Raw genomic sequence first — 18719 nt, 5'->3', positions numbered from 1 at the left:
GAACCCTAGGAAGTGACACGGCATTAGTGCTGACTGCCCAGTCACCTTCCCCCATCAACAGCAAGGGTCACGAACAGCTTAACAAGCTCTAGCACAGCGCTCTAGTACAGTATCACCACACTCCTTGTAGTCTGCTCTTAGGCACTTCCATTTCCTGTCCTACACGATCACAGGAGCTGCTTTCAAGAGTCCTCTTCTTCCCAATTCTAGTTCCTCCCTCACAGGAAAGGTTAAAAAATGAAAACCAAAACACCTCTCTTTAGAGAAGCAGACGGCACTTCAACATAGCTACAAAAGAATCCTTCTTAATTTTTTTCACTTGAGTTGAACAAAACGTTGCATAGAAGAATTGCCCTCTTGATCTGTTCTTCCTGGCTTTAAGAACATGCTGCTAAAAGTCTCTTCTTCTGACTACAGTCCTCCTGTAAAAGCTTAAAGAGCAAAGTAAGTTCTCAGCTGAAGGGCAAATCTTGGACATTTCAGTCCTGGCGTTAGTTTCCTGTTGTTTTTAAAAAAAACACATCCCACACCCCAGGCTGAAGCTCTAGGAAGACACAGCTACTTACTGGGTCTTCTATCGATCCCATTTCCTATCACTACCCACTGGGTGTGGTACAAAATCCGTGGAAGCTGTGAGAGCCGTGCAGCTGATTTACCAGAAACTGCAGTTATCCTCCTCTCGGCATTTACGTACAAGTTGATTTCATGCTGAAAGGTCACACTGTAATTTCACAAAATATAGCCCTAAAATACATTAATCTATAACTGTCATCCGAATGCGATTATGTCTACCACCTAACCATGCAGGGTAAATCAGAATACAGCTGTAACACCTAAAGTGTCCTCTGTTCTGATATCAAAAGGCAGATCTAAGAAACACGGCCTCCACTGCAAAACGTAAAATGAACAGCCTGGAATCTTGCACAAATGAAGTAACACCTACACTACAGCATTTTATTAGTCGACCTAAAACATTGCATAGCACTTTGTGAAGTGTCTGTATTTAGAACGCTGTGCACTTTGAATGAACAGAGCAAGCCTTATCTTTCTGATCTGTGCTCAGTCGGTATAGCCTATGTTTGCAGACAACACAGGCTCAAGAGCTGATTTCACACTGAAGACATACAAAAAAAGCAGAACTTGAAAAATAAAATTGCCAGTAGTATTTAATCACCTGTAAAAAATAAACTAGCACTTTCAGTTTACATGTCATTGCACAAGATCAAAGCTGGCCTTCGGTCTAAGCACAGGACACAAAGACCCCGACCTACAGATGGTGAAGAAGTACACTCAGACCAACAGAAAAAAGAACATGGACTAGCCGTTAAGCTTTCAATTCACACTGCACGTTTTTTTCAGTCTTATCAAAAGTTAAGCCCATCACAGAACTCTATGCTCAGGGCCTACAATCTTCACAAATATCAAGTTACATTTTGAAAAACCTTTCAAAATATGGAAACAACTGAACTCCTGGAGAATTCAACACTTCTCCACATAAACCAAGAAGCAGCAGAAGCACTTGTTAAATTCAACAACCCGCATCAGCTTTATTAGATCGTTACATTTACAGGAATTAACGGTAACGATGCAGCTGCAGGGTATTGCGTCTTCTCCAGGCGGCACGACGTGAGCCACCGATAGTGTGGTGGAATTTGTGGCCCTTGCCAAGACCACGACTCTTCCGCCCGGCTGATGTCAGCCCACGCATCTCTCTGTGCTTGTGAACCGGCTTGGTGATCCATTGGGTATCAGGGTTGCGCCTGATGGTCTTATGGAAGGGATCAATCAGGATCACTTCAAAAAACTTGTAAGTGGAATCTTCACCCACCCAATATGAGTTCAAGACTCTCAGAGCCCCACAGTGACGGCCAGCACGTTCCTAGAGGGAAAAAAAAAATGCAAAAGGCTGTAAGATCATGGATGCAGGGCACTCTTTACGCAGAAAGATATGAATAACTCAAACCTAAAATTCTGTACATGATAGAAATTTCAATTTGCCCTGAGAGACCCTCTCTTCCTAAAAGACCTGTTCCCCTACCAGTTGCAAAGACACAAGAAAAAGGAATAGTTAAAAGGAATGCTGTACTAAAAAAAAAAAAGAAAAGAAAAAAAGGCTGCTTGGATTCCTAGATGAAATGGGCTTTTAAAGAATGTAAGGAGGAAGGTGCTTGGTTGACAAGAGAAATAACTACTTTGTACAAAGAAGCACCCAATAAGTAAATACACGCAGTTAAAAACAACTTTAACATAAGGACGAAGATACAGAGCACAAGCTGCGCGTGGGGCCACGGAACAATCTTTAGTGATAAGTTATGAAAGACTGATATATTTGCACATCCAAAGTTACAGGGGAGAAAGACATTTCTGCAGAGAATAAGCCTGTACTGACAAGAGAGAAGAGCAAGCTGACGCAACAAGTCTTTGTTCCACTGCTGGTATATTAATGCTTGCTATTCCTATCCTTACTTGTGTTGGAAAGAAGCAGTTGCCTTAATTTAAAAAACAAAGCAGAAAATATCAATTATGCAGCTCCATCTGCCTCTCCTGTCAAGAACCCTCCTTATTTAAAACACTGAAAGTGTGTTTAATCTATGACTCTATCATCACCATGGGAAAACATGAACCAATGGAGCCCACCCATCTTCTATCCCAATGGGATCCCAACCACAGTCTTCCACTAAACAGCACTTGACTGTTTTCTCCATATGTAATAAAATTCTTCCAAGTCCTTGTTTTATCCTAGCACGAGAGTACAACGCATATACTGAACATTAAAACACCAACCACCCTCAACCAGCTTCTATGTGGGGACGGTAGCTACAATGAGGTTTTGTACTTCTGTAACATTTCTACCTGAAAAACAGAAGTCTTCCACGAAAGAGCATGTCAGATTCAGAAAATTTTGAACTAAAACTAGGGGACAATAACCTCTTCCATGAGCTGTCACCACAAGTGAGCACATGATTAGCCATCAGATATCTGGTAATGGCATATATGAAGAGTATGTCATGAGCACTGGAAACACAGAATTGCATTTTTAATTTAAACTCATCATCTGTGTTTCTTTTAAATTAGTATGTCCCATCTACAGATTGGGTTTTTTTCCCCTTTTAAAAAACCTCACCATATTCAACTTGTTGAAGTCACTTATGAGTATTTTTGAAATCCTGGGAACAGCAAAGTCTGCTTTAAGACAGAAAGGCAATGAGCAGCCTCCATTCTTTCTGCATCTCTTCAACACTACTACTGTGACATTATGGAACCTGAAGGTCTCATTGAAAGAAAGTTTCCATTTTTAAGTATTTCAGCAGGTAATAACATCTCACCTAAAAACAAGTTAACCACCAATCTCTGTGCTTGTGAGGTACCAAAGGTTTTTATGAAGAGCCAGAAGGTCTCTGGCATGCTGCTTTCCAATCCTATGATAGAGGTAAGCATGCTGTGCAGCACTCCACCTGCACAAACAGGTGCTACACAGACTTCAGGATGGGAACTCATCTGTACTTTGTGAAAGGATCATTACGTAAAGCTGCCCATACACACAACATGGCACGGAACACAGAGGTAGGATTTAGCGGTTAGTGACGTTGGACACCTCAGCAAGTTTGAGTTTTTATCTCCCACGCCTAATCCTTTACTTTACTGGGATTTATACTAGTTGTCTATTTTTCATGACAAATATTGTCACATACTTTAGAAATAAGTATATGCTACAAATGTCAGAAAACCACCTGAGCAGTACTTTCTCCAGACCCCATCTGTAACATCCGAATATTTATTAATTTGTCTCAATACAGCGTTTCAAGACATTCTGGTGCTCTACTGCCATCAGTATTCAAGATCTTTTACCCAACACACTAAAAAACCAGTTGTTTGGGGTTTTTTTGTCTCTAAGTATTTTCAACTTTTACAGACTAAGGAAGACCTTCCTACTGCCAAGTTTCTGAGCAATAACCAAGATAGTCACCTCTGCTACAGACTGAAGACTCCGGGCAAACTTCAACTGGTTAACACCATGATTCACAGGTTTACCATAGGTTGCACCTTTCGGGACTGGGCGTTTACGACCACCACGGCGAACACGGACACGGTAGATAACGTAACCTAAAAGAAATGGTGACTTAGGAACTAGAAGAATTCTGTAGCATAGCAAGTGCAAATCATAGCAAGGAAATTTTGATACCCATACTGCATTTCCAACCCCAAAATCTTCACATGAAAATTAGGTCACTATACCGATCTTCACCAAGACCTACAACTGGAGCTGGCTAGCACAGGATGTTTTTGCTACTTCCATTACAGCCAAGTAAGGGAAGTGATGTCCTGTCACGACTATTTTTTACTTCCAAACCAGAGTTTATGGCACCTTTCCACTAACCAGTTCCAAATACACTAAGAACAGCTACAGCTATATTGTAACACAAAAAAAATCCCACCCTGAAACACCCAATAACACAACCACCCCGAAACTAAAATCCCATATTCTGACAGTGGTGCTCATAGAGCACTGAAGCACAAGCCATCCACAAACCCTGCCGAAATCTGATCACTGAAAAATCAGGAAACTGGACAAACTGCACAGTGACAGAAGCATAGACTCCTAGCTTTGTATTTTCATAGCAGGCAAACATATTTTTTCAAGGATTTGCTCAAGTTGCAGATGAACAGCCACTTTCCCCAAGTTTCTCTCATGGACCAGTGACTGTTTTCTAATGACAGCACAAACTACGTCATCTTGCTTACTCAAGCATGTACAGCTGTAATGCAGTCAAAGTAACTATGATGAAGTCCTGGCAGAAAACGGACACACCCCCAAAGCTAGGATACTGAAAGCATTGGTCAACTCCGCAGTAGTAACACAGCCTCAGAGCAAGGATTAAAGCCAAAGCCCACTTGAACGTCATCTGCCAAAATGGCCACAGAAGGCATGAATTCAACGTTGCATGAAGTATGGTTTCAGGCTGTGGGCACTGCTATCAATTTAACATGTTTGTAAGTTTCGGGCTGTGGGCACTGCTATTATCATAAACATGTTAAATTGTTAAGTTCATTTCATGCAGGAAACTTCAGGTTCTTGGGGAACATTTAAGTTTTGGATTTTGTTTTTGTACTATCACTTAAGGCAGGAAAGAACCTGACATAAACCTTGGTTACTCCATCACTAAGCACACAGACTTTACCTCTACATTTAATTACCTTGCTTGGCCTTATATCCCAGCCTGCGAGCTTTGTCTGGTCTGGTGGGCCGGGGAGCTCGGTGCAAGGCAGACAGCTGGCGATACTGCCAACAGCGGACACGGAGGAGGAATCGCATCACATCTGACTGCTTTTTCCTCCATAGCTCCTGGATGTACTTGTAGGCACCCATGTTTGTCTACCTGCTGAATCAAGAGGTCAGTGAATAAAGCGCACCAAATACAATTCCAGATTTGAACAGCTTCCAACAGAGACACTGCATAAAACCACACACGTAACACCACTGGTACACAGGATGCTCTCAAGCTTCTTTACACAATTGGCACATCTGGTAACATGGCTCAAACTTGGCAGCCTCGAACAGGACACACAACGGTTACCATTCTCAGCAACTTTCTGCCTTTTCATACGTTCTTAAGCATTGAACTCCTCAGCTGAGAATTTTCAGAGGTGTACTTCAGATATTACCAAAATCGATAGTTAACATCTGAACGGATTTGTAACTATTAATCTATCAAGAAGTATGTGACTGTTGAGTGGTGTGCTTTTTACTTTGAATGTGGTTTAATTACCTCTAGAAGCCTTTGAGCTCTCACACACCTGCAGCAACTAGACGTAAGAGAACTCCATCAAGCCACCACCCACATCACCATCAGAAAACCGTAGCTCATTTTATTTGCACAAAAAAAAACCCTGTTCACGCGTGGCTTTCCATACCCCTCTCTGCCCAGCCGCGGCACAGCCCTCGCCATCCCAGACACCCTTTGTTTATGGTTGCGTTATGGCGTAAAATACCACAAACGAACCGCAAACCGAGAGACAAACCCAGACGCGCGGCCGCTGGCACCGGGCAACCCGGGATCGGCGCGGGAGTCGGTCCCCGTCCCCCCGCGTCCCGGCGAGCCCGGCCCATGGGCCCTCCATCGGCCTCCCAGAGCCCGCGCCCCGCCCCGGCCCGGCCCGGCCCCACTCCCCGCAGAGCCCCGGTGCCGCGGAGGCGGCCTGTCCCACCCCGCCAGGGCGGGAGCGGCAGCGGGGCGAGCGGATGGCCACCTTGGGCCTGGGATGGAACCGGATTGCGGGAAAGGCCAAGCGCAGGCGATCCCTCACCTGATGGCGCCCAGCACCGGAAAGGAAGAGGTTTCCTTCCCACAACCCCTTGTGGCACCATACCACTTCCGGTAGCGGCTGTGGCGCCTCATGGGTAATGTAGTCCCGTGGGAACAGGGCCGCCCTCCTCACCCAGCCCTGGCCCCGCGCCCGCCAATGGGCGGCAGGGGGCGGGGCTCCTCCCTCCGGGCCGGCGCGGCTCAATGGGGCGCTGCGGGGAGCTCGGCCCAGGTGCGCGCTCGCGCTGGGGCGGGGGCGCGCGGGGCCGGGGACGCGCGGGGCTGCAGGCGGGGGCGCACACCGGGTCACGGCGCGGCGGGGGCGGGGGCCTGGCCTTGGGGCAGGGGCTCTGCAACATAGGGCGTCTTCTGAACCCCCCCCCGTAAGAGCCGCAACCGAGCGAGGGCGGGGGGGCGGAATCTGACCTAAATGAAAGCACTTTAAAAGAAATCCCGTGAAGAACACTTAAAAAAATAAAAATTAAAAGAAAATAATAAAATGAAACCATAAATCCTTAGGGGGAGAAAGCCCTAAAAGCAACCCTAGGGCCTGTTCAGTGCGGGAGGGTGGGAGCAGTGCAGTGCCCTTAGCTGGCGCCAGGGAGCCGCCGGTGCTGCAGGTCTGGGGGGGTCCGTGGAGAGGGGCTCCCCGCCGAGGGCAGCATGAGCAGCCAGTGCTGGGGCCGGGGCCCTGGCTTCACCTGTTGCTGTCGGTGCTGTGCTGGCAGGTGCCCCAGCCCGATCTGCTCACACCCCTCCGGCGTATGGAGCTGCACAGGTGCCCGGGCATTTCTGTGCCTCCCCCTGGTGCGCCTCCTCTGTGCCCGCACAGGTGAATTTGCAGGAGCAGGGAAGGGGCCTGGTGCTGAGGGGGCTTTTGTCCCCCTCTTTAGCTCCCAGCAATGTCCCAGTGTGCTGCTGTGGAGGTGTCAGGCCCTGCCAGGGAATCAAAATGGAAATCAGGCTTTCCCTCCCTGAAAGTCCTCCCTGTGGCTGCAGGGTGACCTTTCTGTTTTCCAGCATATATTTTGCAGAGCACCCTGGCTCGTGAAGCGTTACCCAGTTAAACCGGAATCAAACCAGGACAACACCAGCCCCTCCTGGTCCTAAAAAGGTACTCTTCGGCACTCTCTGTGGCAAACTGCTCCAAACAGTGACCTGAGAGCTAGGGCCTGCTGCCCTGCTGTGGCTCATTTGCAGGGGGAACTGCCCCTGGCTTCTGGAGGCCTCCTGCTAAAACCAACCCCTGCCCGTCCAAAACGATTTAAAACAGACCAGAATACCTGCTTTTGCATTTGCTTTCCTGTGCTTCTGCCTTGAATGCTTGTTTTCTAGCTTCTTGTCTGTAAAAGCTAGAAACTTTCTGTGCATGAAATAAAAGGGAAGGAACTGCCGTTTTGTCGCATTTCCAGAAGCCATCCTGATAACACCAGATACCATCAGGCCCACAGCAAAAATACAAAGCCTGATAACGGAAGTCTTGCAGTGTACACACATGCCAAGAAGCACAGCCCCTGCTCCAGAGGGTTTACACACTTCAGTGCTCACAGTCTCCCCGAGCCCAACAGGATGGGTGTTGAGGCTGCAGGCAAGCATCAGCACCGATGGCAGCAGCCTAAAACCTTAAAAAATGGTGTGGGAGGAAACTCTAGTCCTAAAAATATCAGTCTCTGGTGAGTGCCTGGGAGGGAGCTGTGCCTCCGAGTCACCCGCTGCTTCATGTTTTGCCTCTCGCCTTTCGGGGGCTTTGCTTCTGTCTGGTGCCGAGCTCTGCCACCACTCCCGGCTAACAGACTCCTGTGTCTGCACAGGGCTCGCCTGCTGACTCTGCCCTCTTGGGAAGGATGGGAAAGGGCTACAAGGTGGTGGTTTGTGGAATGGCCTCGGTGGGAAAGACTGCGATCTTGGAGCAGCTTCTCTATGGAAAGCATACTGTTGGTGAGATATTTTTACTTTTTTGGGGGGATTGTTTCCTTTTCCAGAATCTTGTTCTGTGTGGGCCCCCAAAAAACAGTAACCGAAGACTGTGAACTGCATGGAGGAGAAGGAGGAAATTAATGTGGTTTTGTTGCATCTCTGGCCAGTTCTTGAAATTCATAGCTCCTTGCTTACCAACTTTTAAAAGAGGCTTGGAGAAGAACCCTTTCCGTGATGTTCCTGATTATAAAATACATGAATGTTTAGAAAGAAACAAGCACAGAAAGTAGGTGGTGTGCTTGCTGCCTATTTACATAATATTTCTTTCCCTGAAAGGTGCTGTAGATGCCTGAAAAATAAATACATGTCACATGATGAGTGGAGAGACTGTTTAGACTTTTGTTCCATCTTCTTAAAGCTTTATTTTGCTTGGTTTTGGCTAATATTTAATCAAAGCACTGAAAAGAAAAATAGCTCTGCTTTGGGCCCCACATTCTGTGCTGAACTTCAAGGGCTGAGCTTCTTGGCTGTCAGAGAAATCCTGCCATGGAAAATGGACTTGAGAGAGGAGCACAGGATGTCAGGGACTTGCTGTGCACTAAAGAAAGGGACCGAAGGCAAAGCCAACTTGTTTCCCTCTGTTTCCACACGACTTGGCTTTGAGAGGAAGGGCAACGATCAGCAGGGTGATGAATTACTCCTGCCTCACACAGAAACAAGGGGTGGCACCAAAGGTGAATCTCTGTGCTTTGACAGAAGAGGTCTAGTCCATTTGTATCTTTTCCTTGGGCCGGTAAATTAAATGTTGGGGTAAGTTACTGGGTAAACACTAGGATTTCTAGAATGGTGCTTTGCAGGCACTGTGCCTTTAAAATGTGTGGATGGGAGGAATTTGCTGGCAAAGCGTGATACAAAACTGCGTGCTAATACCCTTGTTTAAAAGGAGGATTTCCTCTAACGTTGCAGCAACATCTGTTTCCAGCATCCTACCGAGCCATATGTACGTAGCCCTGTGTAGCTTTCAGCATGAAGGTTGCAAAACCTGCAGGCTGAAGGTTTTTCTCTTTGCTACTGACCTGCCTCTCCGCTGCGCTTGGTGATTGTCAGAGGCAGCCGAGCAGCATGAGCAAGGCCACGTTGCTTAAATCGTATTGCCTTGCATTACTTCCTGTCCTGAGCTCCTATTAGCGTCCCAGGCAGGAAGGATATTCAGGTGTTGCTGATCAGAGGAGCTATTTATGGAGCCAGCCATGTACATGATTATACAACGTTATGGATGCTGGCTGACATAAGCGGAGGGAGGCCTCATGCCCAGGGTTTAGCTGCGGGTGTCCCTCTGTTGCTCCCGAACCCTCTGCTCCAGCTCGGCCATTGTGCAATGCAGACTTTTTCCCCCTCTTAAAAAGATCAGTTTTCTTTTCCTGCAGCTCTGCTCTTATTTTTCAGAGTTAACAGTAAGGGAGGGAGCAGCTGATAGTGGAGGGGGGTGTAAGGGGAGAAGGAAGAAGGTAGCTTCATGTTTTTTATGATTTAGGTCAGATCTTATTTCTAAGACATTCAGAGAAAGAGAGCAAGTAGCAGAGTCAAGATCAGAGTATGGGGAGGGCTCGTATGAAGCCACTGCAGCTCCAAGTAATGAGCAGCCATGGCCCAGCACTTTTGATGTCACTCATGTGTGTCATCAGGCACATTTTGGGGGATGGACTGATACATTGGCAGTCACGCTGAGTGTCCTCCCTGCGTCTTCCTCAACCCATGGGCAATTCTGGCAGAGGGTGCCTGAACTATGGGCTCGTGAAAATAGTTTCCAGAAGATCTTTAGCTACTTCGCTAACCTTTATTGATTTAACCCTCGAACTGCAGAGGCAAGACACCACTGTGAGAGTCTCACTGGGCAAAGACAGAGTGAGGAATGACGAATCTTTGCTCCTTAGCTGAGCTTCTTTAAACTGCACAGACCCTTTGCTGATGCTACCATTGCAGGGGTGGCCTCCCCACTCTTAAAACATGATTTCTGATTCCCAATCCTCATTTCCTAAAGCTTGCAAGCTCCAGAAAGCTGACACGTACATCTTGGCTGCTGGCCTTTTTGGCAGGAGGCGAAAAGGACTAGTGTGTTTGCTGAAAGACCGTCTGTTCAGAGCCAACCAGCAAGGCAGCTCACTGGGTATGGCAGCATGGACACAAGCTGGTTCAAAACCTGTGCTTCCTGACTGACGTCAGGACAGGTCTGTGGCCGGCCTGAGGGCCGGGGTACCATGGGGAGGACTGCTGAGCCAACACACGGAGTCTCTCTGCTCCTGATGGCATCCACATCCCCCTCCCAGTGACAAGAGGCATGCTCAGACTTGGTTGCAGGCTCAGAACACAAGGTCTGGTACCATCCTCTGAGGTATCCTAACCACTGACATGGGGGTCAGCTCCTGGCGGTAAATCAGCCACGAGACTATGTCAGTACTAACATGCCTCCTGTTGGCTTTTCTGTAAAAAGGAGTGGTGGCACAGCTGCTATCAGGGAAGTGATTAGTGTCCTTGGAGGTTTTGTGCTGCTATATAAAGCCCTTGGCTTTGAGTTCATGCTCCTGACTGTGTGCTTGGTGATGGTGCTGTAAGCCCAGTTGCGCTGTGTTTTTCTTTCCAGAAAAATACGTACCTTCAGCTCTCCCTGGCTTGTCATGGATGAAGTCCCAAAGTGCTGCAGTTGCTTACATGGTCAGCAGCTAGGACTTTTGCAAAGGCTCTAAGATTGCTTGAGGTCAGAAGGAAAATTTCTAGGGAGTGAGGAATGCCCCCAAAAAAGGAATATCTGTGTCTCTGGAATATGTGAGCAACAATGTGTGGTAGTGGGCTTTGTGCTGGGCTTTGTGCTAGGCTTTAAAACTGTAAGAGAAGCTGTTTGGCTTGGGCCCTAAAATGAGAAAGGAGAGGAAAAAGATGAAAGGTGCTGTCAGAGCCACGTAAAGTAATGTATGTATTGCATGGCAGCCTCTCTGGGTAAACTGAGACAAGGAATCGAACAAAACCTGAAAGGAGATGTTTGAAATGGGTGCAGATTTAGCTTTGAGTCATGGAGGGACTGTATTGCCATAGGTTGGGCCAAACAGTTGTTAAGGCTTATATGTATGTTTATGGTTGCCTGGTACCTGGGACGATCTTTCTTTTTGCAGCTTCAATGTTGTGTTTGTCCAAATCCTCTACCTTCTGTTGCACTCCTGAGGAAAGAGGGGCCAGTCTTTTCTTCTTGGTCAGGAAATGGGTCCTTGACTGGCAACAAAAGTTTGGCCCACTAAATACCTGTGGTACCTGGCACTGCATGGCCTGAGCTCTCTTGAGAGAGCTAGTAGGAGAAGTCCTGGCTTAACTTTGGCCTGGGACATCTCTGTAAAGAGGATAGGCATTTTTCCTTAATGCTTCTGTTCAGTGATGGCATAGAAAGGAGTCTTCCTTCTGCCCTTAAAATATCTCTGGCCACTCAACCGATGGTAAAACTTATCAGCTAAGCAGGAGGAGATGAGAACTTTTTCTGTAGTAAATACAATTTTCCTTATCTCTGCCCCCTGGCTGCGTAAATAGCTGGTGTGGTCAGGTTATTCATAGGCAGCTACTTCAAATCATCTTACTAGCTGGGAATGAAAACGCCATATATTGCTGTGGTAGAACCCATAATGAGAGAGAATTGGCCTTTCTTGGGCTCAGCTGCGGGGATTTGGGGTTTTAGCTTTCACAGCTCCAAAGATGTGGAGGCTCATTAACCAAATTATGCATTCTTACATCTTTGCTTCTTAAATCAAAACTAAGATTTTGAGAGCTGCAGTTGACTTTGTGTTTTAGAAATGGATGAAAATGGAGCTGAGTGTATGTAACTGAGGGTCACAACTGTGGCTACTGGTTGCTGGGACCAGTACTTAACTAGCAGCTAAATTGAAATAGACCAGCTCCTGCTGAGTCCTGTCCAGCTGTTCTCCAGGTCACGGATCCTCTGATACACTGTCATTTGAGATCTAAGTAAGCAAAGCCTATTATCCTGGAATTGTAGAAATGCAAGGAATAGCAGGCTTTAGGACCTATTTGCTAAATTCTGGCTGGGAAGAGGGAGGGAGAGATTACGTAGGAGATCCTCAAATGTATTCAAGTAAACACAAAATTTGCACTGCATTTATGTTCAAGAGTTATTTGGGAGCTTCTGAAGTTCCATCCGTGCAATTTTGCTTTATTTTGGTATTTGCAATATCTCTGCCTTGACTAGCCTGAGTGTGCAGTATTCATTGGTATATTGAACCTTTTCCTCACTGGGAAACCATCAGGGGTTGAAACACCACCCAAATTATGACCTAGACTTCCCCTTGCAATTCCTCTGTGGCAGCAGTCAGTAACGTAGATGAAGACCTTTCTGCCTCTTCCAAGACTTGCACCAGCTAAAGTGGGCACTCAGGAATGGTATCAATCTCCTGTCTATTCATCCCTTTCCTTCCTAAATTTTTTCAACTTTGGTTTCCAAAGAAACCACGAGATTGTTCACTGTCTTGTTAGTTCCCCTTTCCCCCCATAGCTTCTGAACCTGAAAGCTGGTCCCATCTGCCTGTTCATCTGTGTCACAGCAGTAGATATCTCGAAATATGTTTCTGTAAATTTAGAAAAACTGGTAGCAGGAAAGAGAGGAAAGGCCCATGATAATGCTCTTCTCCAAGGAAAACCTACCTGAGATGACAGCAGTCTGCAGGGCAGTTACTCCCCAGCACAAGCTGCCCTTGCCCACCCAGGGAGCGAAGGTGGGAGGATGCCTGTGGATGCCTGTGAAGGAAAGGAGAACTGGGGTCCTTGTGACAGGGAGGATGGGATGATGCCAGGCACCTTCCTAGGACACTGGGCTTTCCTGACTAGTTCTGCCGCTCGCACGACAACCTGCCCCACGTTTGACTGGAGACTGGGAAAGTGCATGGATGGGATGGTACTAGCAAGAAGTGTAAAAATATCATTGCCAGCAAGATGTGGCTAGCACATGGTCTGGGCTTTGGAAGCAGGGCCTAGAATAAAGTGACACAGGTGGGTCTGAAAACTGTCTGTGTTCGCTCAGGAATCTACTTGCATATGCTCCTGACCCCAATGTACGTAGATGAAATTTCACCTCTGGAATCTGATACCGATGCATAAATTTCAGTTTCCTCCAAAGTGCCCTTCCCATTTCGCATCAATATTTGTTGCTCTGTACTGCTGATTTAACTCCCAGATCGTAATTTTTCCTCTTCGTTTTCAAGTAGGATGTTAAAAGACATGATTTTCACTGTGAATTTTAATGCCATTAGGAAGAGACTGTCACAGCAGAGTGTGGATATATTAAAGACTGTTGAATTACAGTGCATCATGTGGATAGTAAAACCTGTACAACCTTATTTATTGCTTTCTAAAACGTAAACTTAGGTACTTCTGGTTCAGCCATTCTTGCCAAAGTAGTGTTTACTGATGCTAGATATTTCCTTGTCTGTACAATGCAATGAAGCAGAGCAAGGGAAAAACACAGTGCTATAATACCAGAAAGGGCTCTACTGCCTACTTCAGTCTGTAAAAATGCCCTTGTAACACATTCTCCAACCGCACGGAATGCCTTCACGCTTCCTCTTTTTATTAACCTTTGTTTTGTCCTCTGCTCTTAGCTTTGCTGTCACACATTAGCATGGCTATATTTGGAGGCAAGATAAATTAATTCGTTGCAAACCTAATAAGAGTTTGATCTATGAAGACTGCACAGAGAGGGGCAAAAAGAACAGCTTGTGCCACTTTCCTGCACAGGAATGCTGCATACATCATGGGAAACCATCAGCATGGGTGGAATGCTTTAGCTTGTTTGCCAATGTGAAGTATTTTGAATAGTGTCACTGAATATAGCAAAATCCTTATATTCACAGGCCAGATAATCCCTTGTGTTTTCTTAAACAATGCACTGATATGGTCCCTTTTTGGCAGAGCAAGAGAATAATGCGGTGCTCATTATTGTAGCCCTGCAACAGCAAACAATTCCTGTATACGGGAGTGCAGTGGAGGCAAAAACGTGGGTTGCAGAGGGTTTATATGAATACTTAAAACCGACTTTGAAAGTGACACAGCTACACTGCACGTAGTTTGTTGGGACCCGTAACATTATGCATCTGCATCCAGGGACCACGAAGCTAAGGTGATCTATGTGTTTTCAGGTTTGGCTTGGAAAAAAAAAGACGCTTTAATTAGTTCAAAGTGCACTGCCTTGAATTACCTCATGTTTACTATGGGGAGAGAGGAAGGAGAGCCAGTATGCAGATAGTTACCATGGAGCAGGTGAAATATATATACGAAAGCTTGTTACCTTGTGCATGCTCTTACCTTGCAGTAAATGAGCTTGCTCCTATTAGCAAATCTGAGTCATTTTAAATCCCTAAGGGATGGAAGAACCTCATTGTGTATCTGAGTAAATATAGCACGCAACTTTGCTTGCATGCAAACATCCCCTTCCCTTTCTGGCCTGATTTCACTTGTTGATTAGTTGTACCACCAATACACATTCGTTTCCAGAATTATTCCTTTGGCTCCTGCTTCTGCCATGTGATCCAGCTCAGTATGAAGCAAAGAAGTAGGCTCAAGATGTTAGTACTTGACTATCTGGTGTTCCTTGGCTGTTCTTCTAAAAGGGTATGTTTGGGCAGGCCCGTTTGCGGCATGGTTGGCGCAGAACAGGTACACTGGGTGGTTGGAGTTTGGGAAACCTGGGGGAAGAGCCATATATCTTACCCTGTCCTGAATGTGCATGTTGTATAGATTAATTTTACAGGCATAATCATGTGCTTATATATCAGATGGCTGTATTTACGCAGTGTCACTATTGTAAATAGCTGGTGTGGTGATTTGTGAATACAGCCCATCATGGGGATGTCAGGCAAGGTTGAGTTCAGGTCAAGTCACTCTGGAAAACATGCCCTGAAAGCTATTGTGGGGTAAAATTCTGCTGTACTGCAAATAATTCTTATAGTGGTGCTGTACTTACACCAGTTGTATTTTCCTGCTTGTTTTAAAACAACAGGCTTAGAAGAGGGTGCCACAATGGAAGATGTGTATTTGGCGTCAGTGGAGACAGACCGTGGCGTGAAGGAACAGTTACGGCTTTATGACACCAGGGGTCTGCAGGAGGGCGTAGAATTGCCAAAACACTATTTCTCTGTGGCTGATGGCTTCGTTCTCGTGTATGCCGTGACCAGCCTCGAAGCTTTCCAAAGAGTCGAACTACTCAAAAAGGAGATCGATGTCTTTAGAGACAAAAAGGAGGTAAACGCGTGGTGCCTTAACTGCTTGCCGTATCAGTATATCGGTGACAAGAAGTTAAGGTTGCAAAGCATGGATTTTGTTTCTGTAAAACTCTCAGACAGAAGAAAATGCATGTACCCACAGCCTTGGGCAATCCAGCAAAAGGGAGCTTTCTCATGCTGGGAGAGCCTAATTCACATGCCATCCAGGTCATGCAAAAGAATGCCCTTTTTTTTTCCCCTCCTTGCTTCCTCTACTGCAGCTAAAATTCAGTTAGCTGAATGCACCAGCCAGGACACTTATGACTTATAAAACATATGGTCTACAGCAGTGTAGTTCATATGTTTTTTTTTAGATATTGTACCGGGGAAGTCAAGTGCATAAAAAAATATAATGAAGGGCATTATCTTTGTTTGTTTTGTATTCATGTACTTGATGGCTTACAAACTAGTGTAATTGACAATGGGTCTCCCAGACATTAGTCAATTGGCAAAGCAGCTTTAATGTATTTTAACAACCATATTGAATCAATTCAATTGTGTGAAATGACTGCTCTATTTTCCCTTAGAAAGCAGCTAGTGTTTTCAGCTGACAGTGTTCCAGCTTAGCTAAACAAATATAACTTGCATGTGGCATTAGCATTATGGCTTTTCTTACATTATCTTTATATTCTCAAGTACTTTTCCCTGTTAAATGTCTTTAGCCTACAGCTTTACAAATGTCTGTTTTATGCTGTTAAAAGAAAATAAAAGTGCATGAAGAATTAATTGGGTAATGGTAGGGAGAGACTTCCCAAAAATGTAACTTGTTTAGTACTGACAGCACACAGGGTGGTGGAGGAAGGCAGGCTTCAAGTTTGATGGCAGCCGAACGTGCAGTCACAGGAGAGGTATGTCAGCTGGTAGGGCTGGTGTGAGCTGCAGACCGTCACGTATATCAGGGATACAGGAGTCAATCATAACTCCCCTGCAGGGCGAGGAAAGGTGGACGAGCAGGAAATTTTTCTCAGGCGCTGTGTTTTGTGAGGGCCCTGATTTGGCCTTTACAGACTGTTGTAATGCGGAGGGGGAGTCACAGCCCCAACAGGATCTGTGTCCCTCTCTCCTGTGTTACCAGAGAGAGCTAGCAGAACACTTCTCTCTTGTTGCATGCAGGTATTTTAGAAAACGGCCAATTTGCTTATCCTCTGGGAGAGTTTAAAGTTGTGATCTTGACTGAGGAAAACGTAGTCAAAAGAGCGGTGCCCACAATAAATTGCATAAATTAGTTTTATTCCTGTGATTTCTATTCCATATAAAATATCTTTCGAAGCAGCTAGAAGGTGAGATCAGGAGTCCTACCTTAAAATAGCATTAGGAGGCTTAAAGTTTGGGCTCTGCTAGAATGCATCCATCACTGAATTGGGGATGTATCTCCACACATGATGTTTCTGAGCTGGCAGAACTTCACCTTGTTGAGCGGCACAGTCCCCTGTTGTGTGGCAGATGACAGAAAGCCTGATGGCTGGTTCCTTGCCTCTGCTGGCTGTGGGGGCTCTCCAGCACGTACCTTAAAGCCTGGCCAAATTTTATACTGAATAGAGGTTGTGTTCTCTCACACTGACAGAGCTTAACCGTAGGCAAAATTCAGTTGGAGCACGTGGTAAATGCATCTGAAGATTATAGCTTCTTTCAAAGCATTCACAGAGAGAAAAACATTTTTTCCAAACACCATGGATGGGCTGCTATAGACAGGAAAAGAAGCCTTAGACCTCACAGGAACAGGACAAACATCTCTAGCTGGAAAGAAACAGAAGACCTCCTGGAGTTAGCCTGATGAACAGGAAAGAGCAAGCAGGTGTGGCCGCAGAAAAAACCCCAAATCAGCAGCAAGAGAGGACTTTATCAGTTGATCTTTGTCAAACCACTAGTGTAGAGATGAGACCAGAGTTTGACTAAAGACCTCAAACTATAAATAGAGGCATGGTTTCACCTAAGAGCTGATGCTGGTAAAACATTTTTAGGAAATGGTTAATTTAAAAATAGGCCAGAGCAGCAACTTTTAAGTGGCCAGCGCTACCTTTAGCACTTCCCAGAAGTGAAGCGAGGTACCAGGCAGGCCACTGAGCTCAGCCACGCTCTACTGTCTCAGTGATACAGAAGTCACCTGATTGATCCTTACAACTAAAGGTCTGACTCGATACAGCTGTGCTGCTCTGGTTAGCTAGCTGGCTGCTCTTGAAACTGCTACCCAGAGGATGGTGCTGGTGCTTATCTGACCCTTTCAGCGGCAGAAGACTGTCTGCTTAGGTCCCTCTGGTGGCTTACCGTGCATGCGGGAGCGGGCAGCCAGCTGGGCTGGGAGAGGGGCTTAACAGCTCAGCCTGCCCCGGCGGCTTGCACAGGCTGCCTGGTGGCAGCGTTGGCTTTAGTTATATTGCGGGATGGGGCTTGGGAAAAAATCCACAGCTGTGGGGTCCAGGCTTTCTCTGCTGCCATGCATTTTTTCGTCTCTCAGGCATCCGCCGCTCTGACCTACTCAGATGCCACGCTCTTATCATTTGTCTAGGGTGGGTCAATTGCCAAGTAAATGTAAAACACGGCTGTTCAACTTCGGCTTTCTTGGGTATTGTTTCCCTTTAAGCAGCCAGGCAGAGCGGGGAGAAGGGGAAGTCCAGCATATACTATGATTAAAACCAGCTCCCAGCCCACAAGTAGATGAGGCTAAATCAAATCCCAGACCCTGATCTTCCAAACTACATGCAGCTTACCTTCTGCCAGTTAAAGAACAGGTCTGAACTGTGTTGCTACTTGCCTGCCGTTTAAAAGCATTGAGCGTGGTGGATGCTTTGTGTATAAAGCTCACCCTTTCATTTTGTTTGTAGGTAACAGTTATTGTCTTGGGAAACAAAACTGACCTCCTGGACCAAAGGCAAGTGGAAACAGAAGCAGCACAGCAATGGGCAAGGGCCGAGAAAGTGAGACTGTGGGAAGTGACTGTGACAGATCGGAAAACACTGCTTGAGCCCTTTACCTTCTTAGCTAGCAAACTCTCCCAGTCCCAGAACAAATCAACATTTCCCTTGCCTGGAAGGAAGAGCAAAGGGAATAACTGTGATAACTAAGCTACCTTAGCATTGTCTGCTGCTGCCAGGTCACAGCCTAAGTCTTTTTTGTGCCATTTGCTTCTCACAGTTTCACATAGAGCAATAATCTCATTCAGCAATAAAATCAGCAAGCTTATGGCTAA

At 46.1% G+C, this 18719-nt stretch overlaps 2 protein-coding genes across 6 annotated transcripts; one reads left to right on the top strand and one right to left on the bottom strand.

Annotated features, from left to right (window-relative positions):
- Positions 1-1148: 1148 nt before the first annotated feature.
- RPL15 (ribosomal protein L15) lies at positions 1149-6394 on the bottom strand. 4 transcript variants are annotated; one of them, XM_075083235.1, is made up of 4 exons: positions 6307-6394; positions 5197-5381; positions 3968-4104; positions 1149-1879 (listed from the first exon to the last, which is right to left on the bottom strand). In XM_075083235.1, the coding sequence occupies exons 2-4, from the start codon at positions 5366-5368 to the stop codon at positions 1574-1576; spliced, it is 615 nt and encodes a 204-aa protein (XP_074939336.1). In that variant the 5' UTR covers positions 5369-5381; positions 6307-6394; the 3' UTR covers positions 1149-1573. The 4 variants fall into 4 exon arrangements, with proteins under 4 accessions (XP_074939336.1, XP_074939338.1, XP_074939335.1 ...); XM_075083237.1 differs by having other exon boundaries at positions 5197-5378; positions 6307-6379; XM_075083234.1 differs by having other exon boundaries at positions 5197-5378; positions 6208-6314.
- Positions 6395-6470: 76 nt separating this feature from the next.
- NKIRAS1 (NFKB inhibitor interacting Ras like 1) lies at positions 6471-18719 on the top strand. 2 transcript variants are annotated; one of them, XM_075083238.1, is made up of 5 exons: positions 6471-6537; positions 7326-7419; positions 8117-8243; positions 15271-15512; positions 18355-18719. In XM_075083238.1, exons 3-5 carry the CDS (start codon positions 8150-8152, stop codon positions 18592-18594), a joined length of 576 nt encoding a protein of 191 aa, XP_074939339.1. In that variant the 5' UTR covers positions 6471-6537; positions 7326-7419; positions 8117-8149; the 3' UTR covers positions 18595-18719. The 2 variants fall into 2 exon arrangements, with proteins under 2 accessions (XP_074939339.1, XP_074939340.1); XM_075083239.1 differs by having other exon boundaries at positions 6478-6537; positions 7305-7419.

Source organism: Phalacrocorax aristotelis, chromosome 2 (genome assembly GCF_949628215.1).
Source record: "Phalacrocorax aristotelis chromosome 2, bGulAri2.1, whole genome shotgun sequence".
Classification (NCBI taxonomy): Eukaryota; Metazoa; Chordata; class Aves; order Suliformes; family Phalacrocoracidae; genus Phalacrocorax; species Phalacrocorax aristotelis.
Note: the sequence above shows the minus strand (reverse complement) of the source record. Positions and strands in the feature narration are given on the sequence as shown.

What these genes read in the sequence shown, in the direction of transcription:
- RPL15 (XM_075083235.1), bottom strand. Translation starts at nt 5,368, where the DNA reads ATGGGTGCCTACAAGTACATCCAGGAGCTATGGAGGAAAAAGCAGTCA. An exon ending in GGGATATAAGGCCAAGCAAG is followed by an intron (nt 4,105 to 5,196) that starts GTAATTAAATGT and finishes CATTTCTTTTAG; the next exon opens with GTTACGTTATCTACCGTGTC. An exon ending in GTCTTCAGTCTGTAGCAGAG is followed by an intron (nt 1,880 to 3,967) that starts GTGACTATCTTG and finishes TTTTCCCTCTAG; the next exon opens with GAACGTGCTGGCCGTCACTG.
- NKIRAS1 (XM_075083238.1), top strand. Translation starts at nt 8,150, where the DNA reads ATGGGAAAGGGCTACAAGGTGGTGGTTTGTGGAATGGCCTCGGTGGGA. An exon ending in CTATGGAAAGCATACTGTTG is followed by an intron (nt 8,244 to 15,270) that starts GTGAGATATTTT and finishes TTAAAACAACAG; the next exon opens with GCTTAGAAGAGGGTGCCACA. An exon ending in TCTTTAGAGACAAAAAGGAG is followed by an intron (nt 15,513 to 18,354) that starts GTAAACGCGTGG and finishes TTTTGTTTGTAG; the next exon opens with GTAACAGTTATTGTCTTGGG.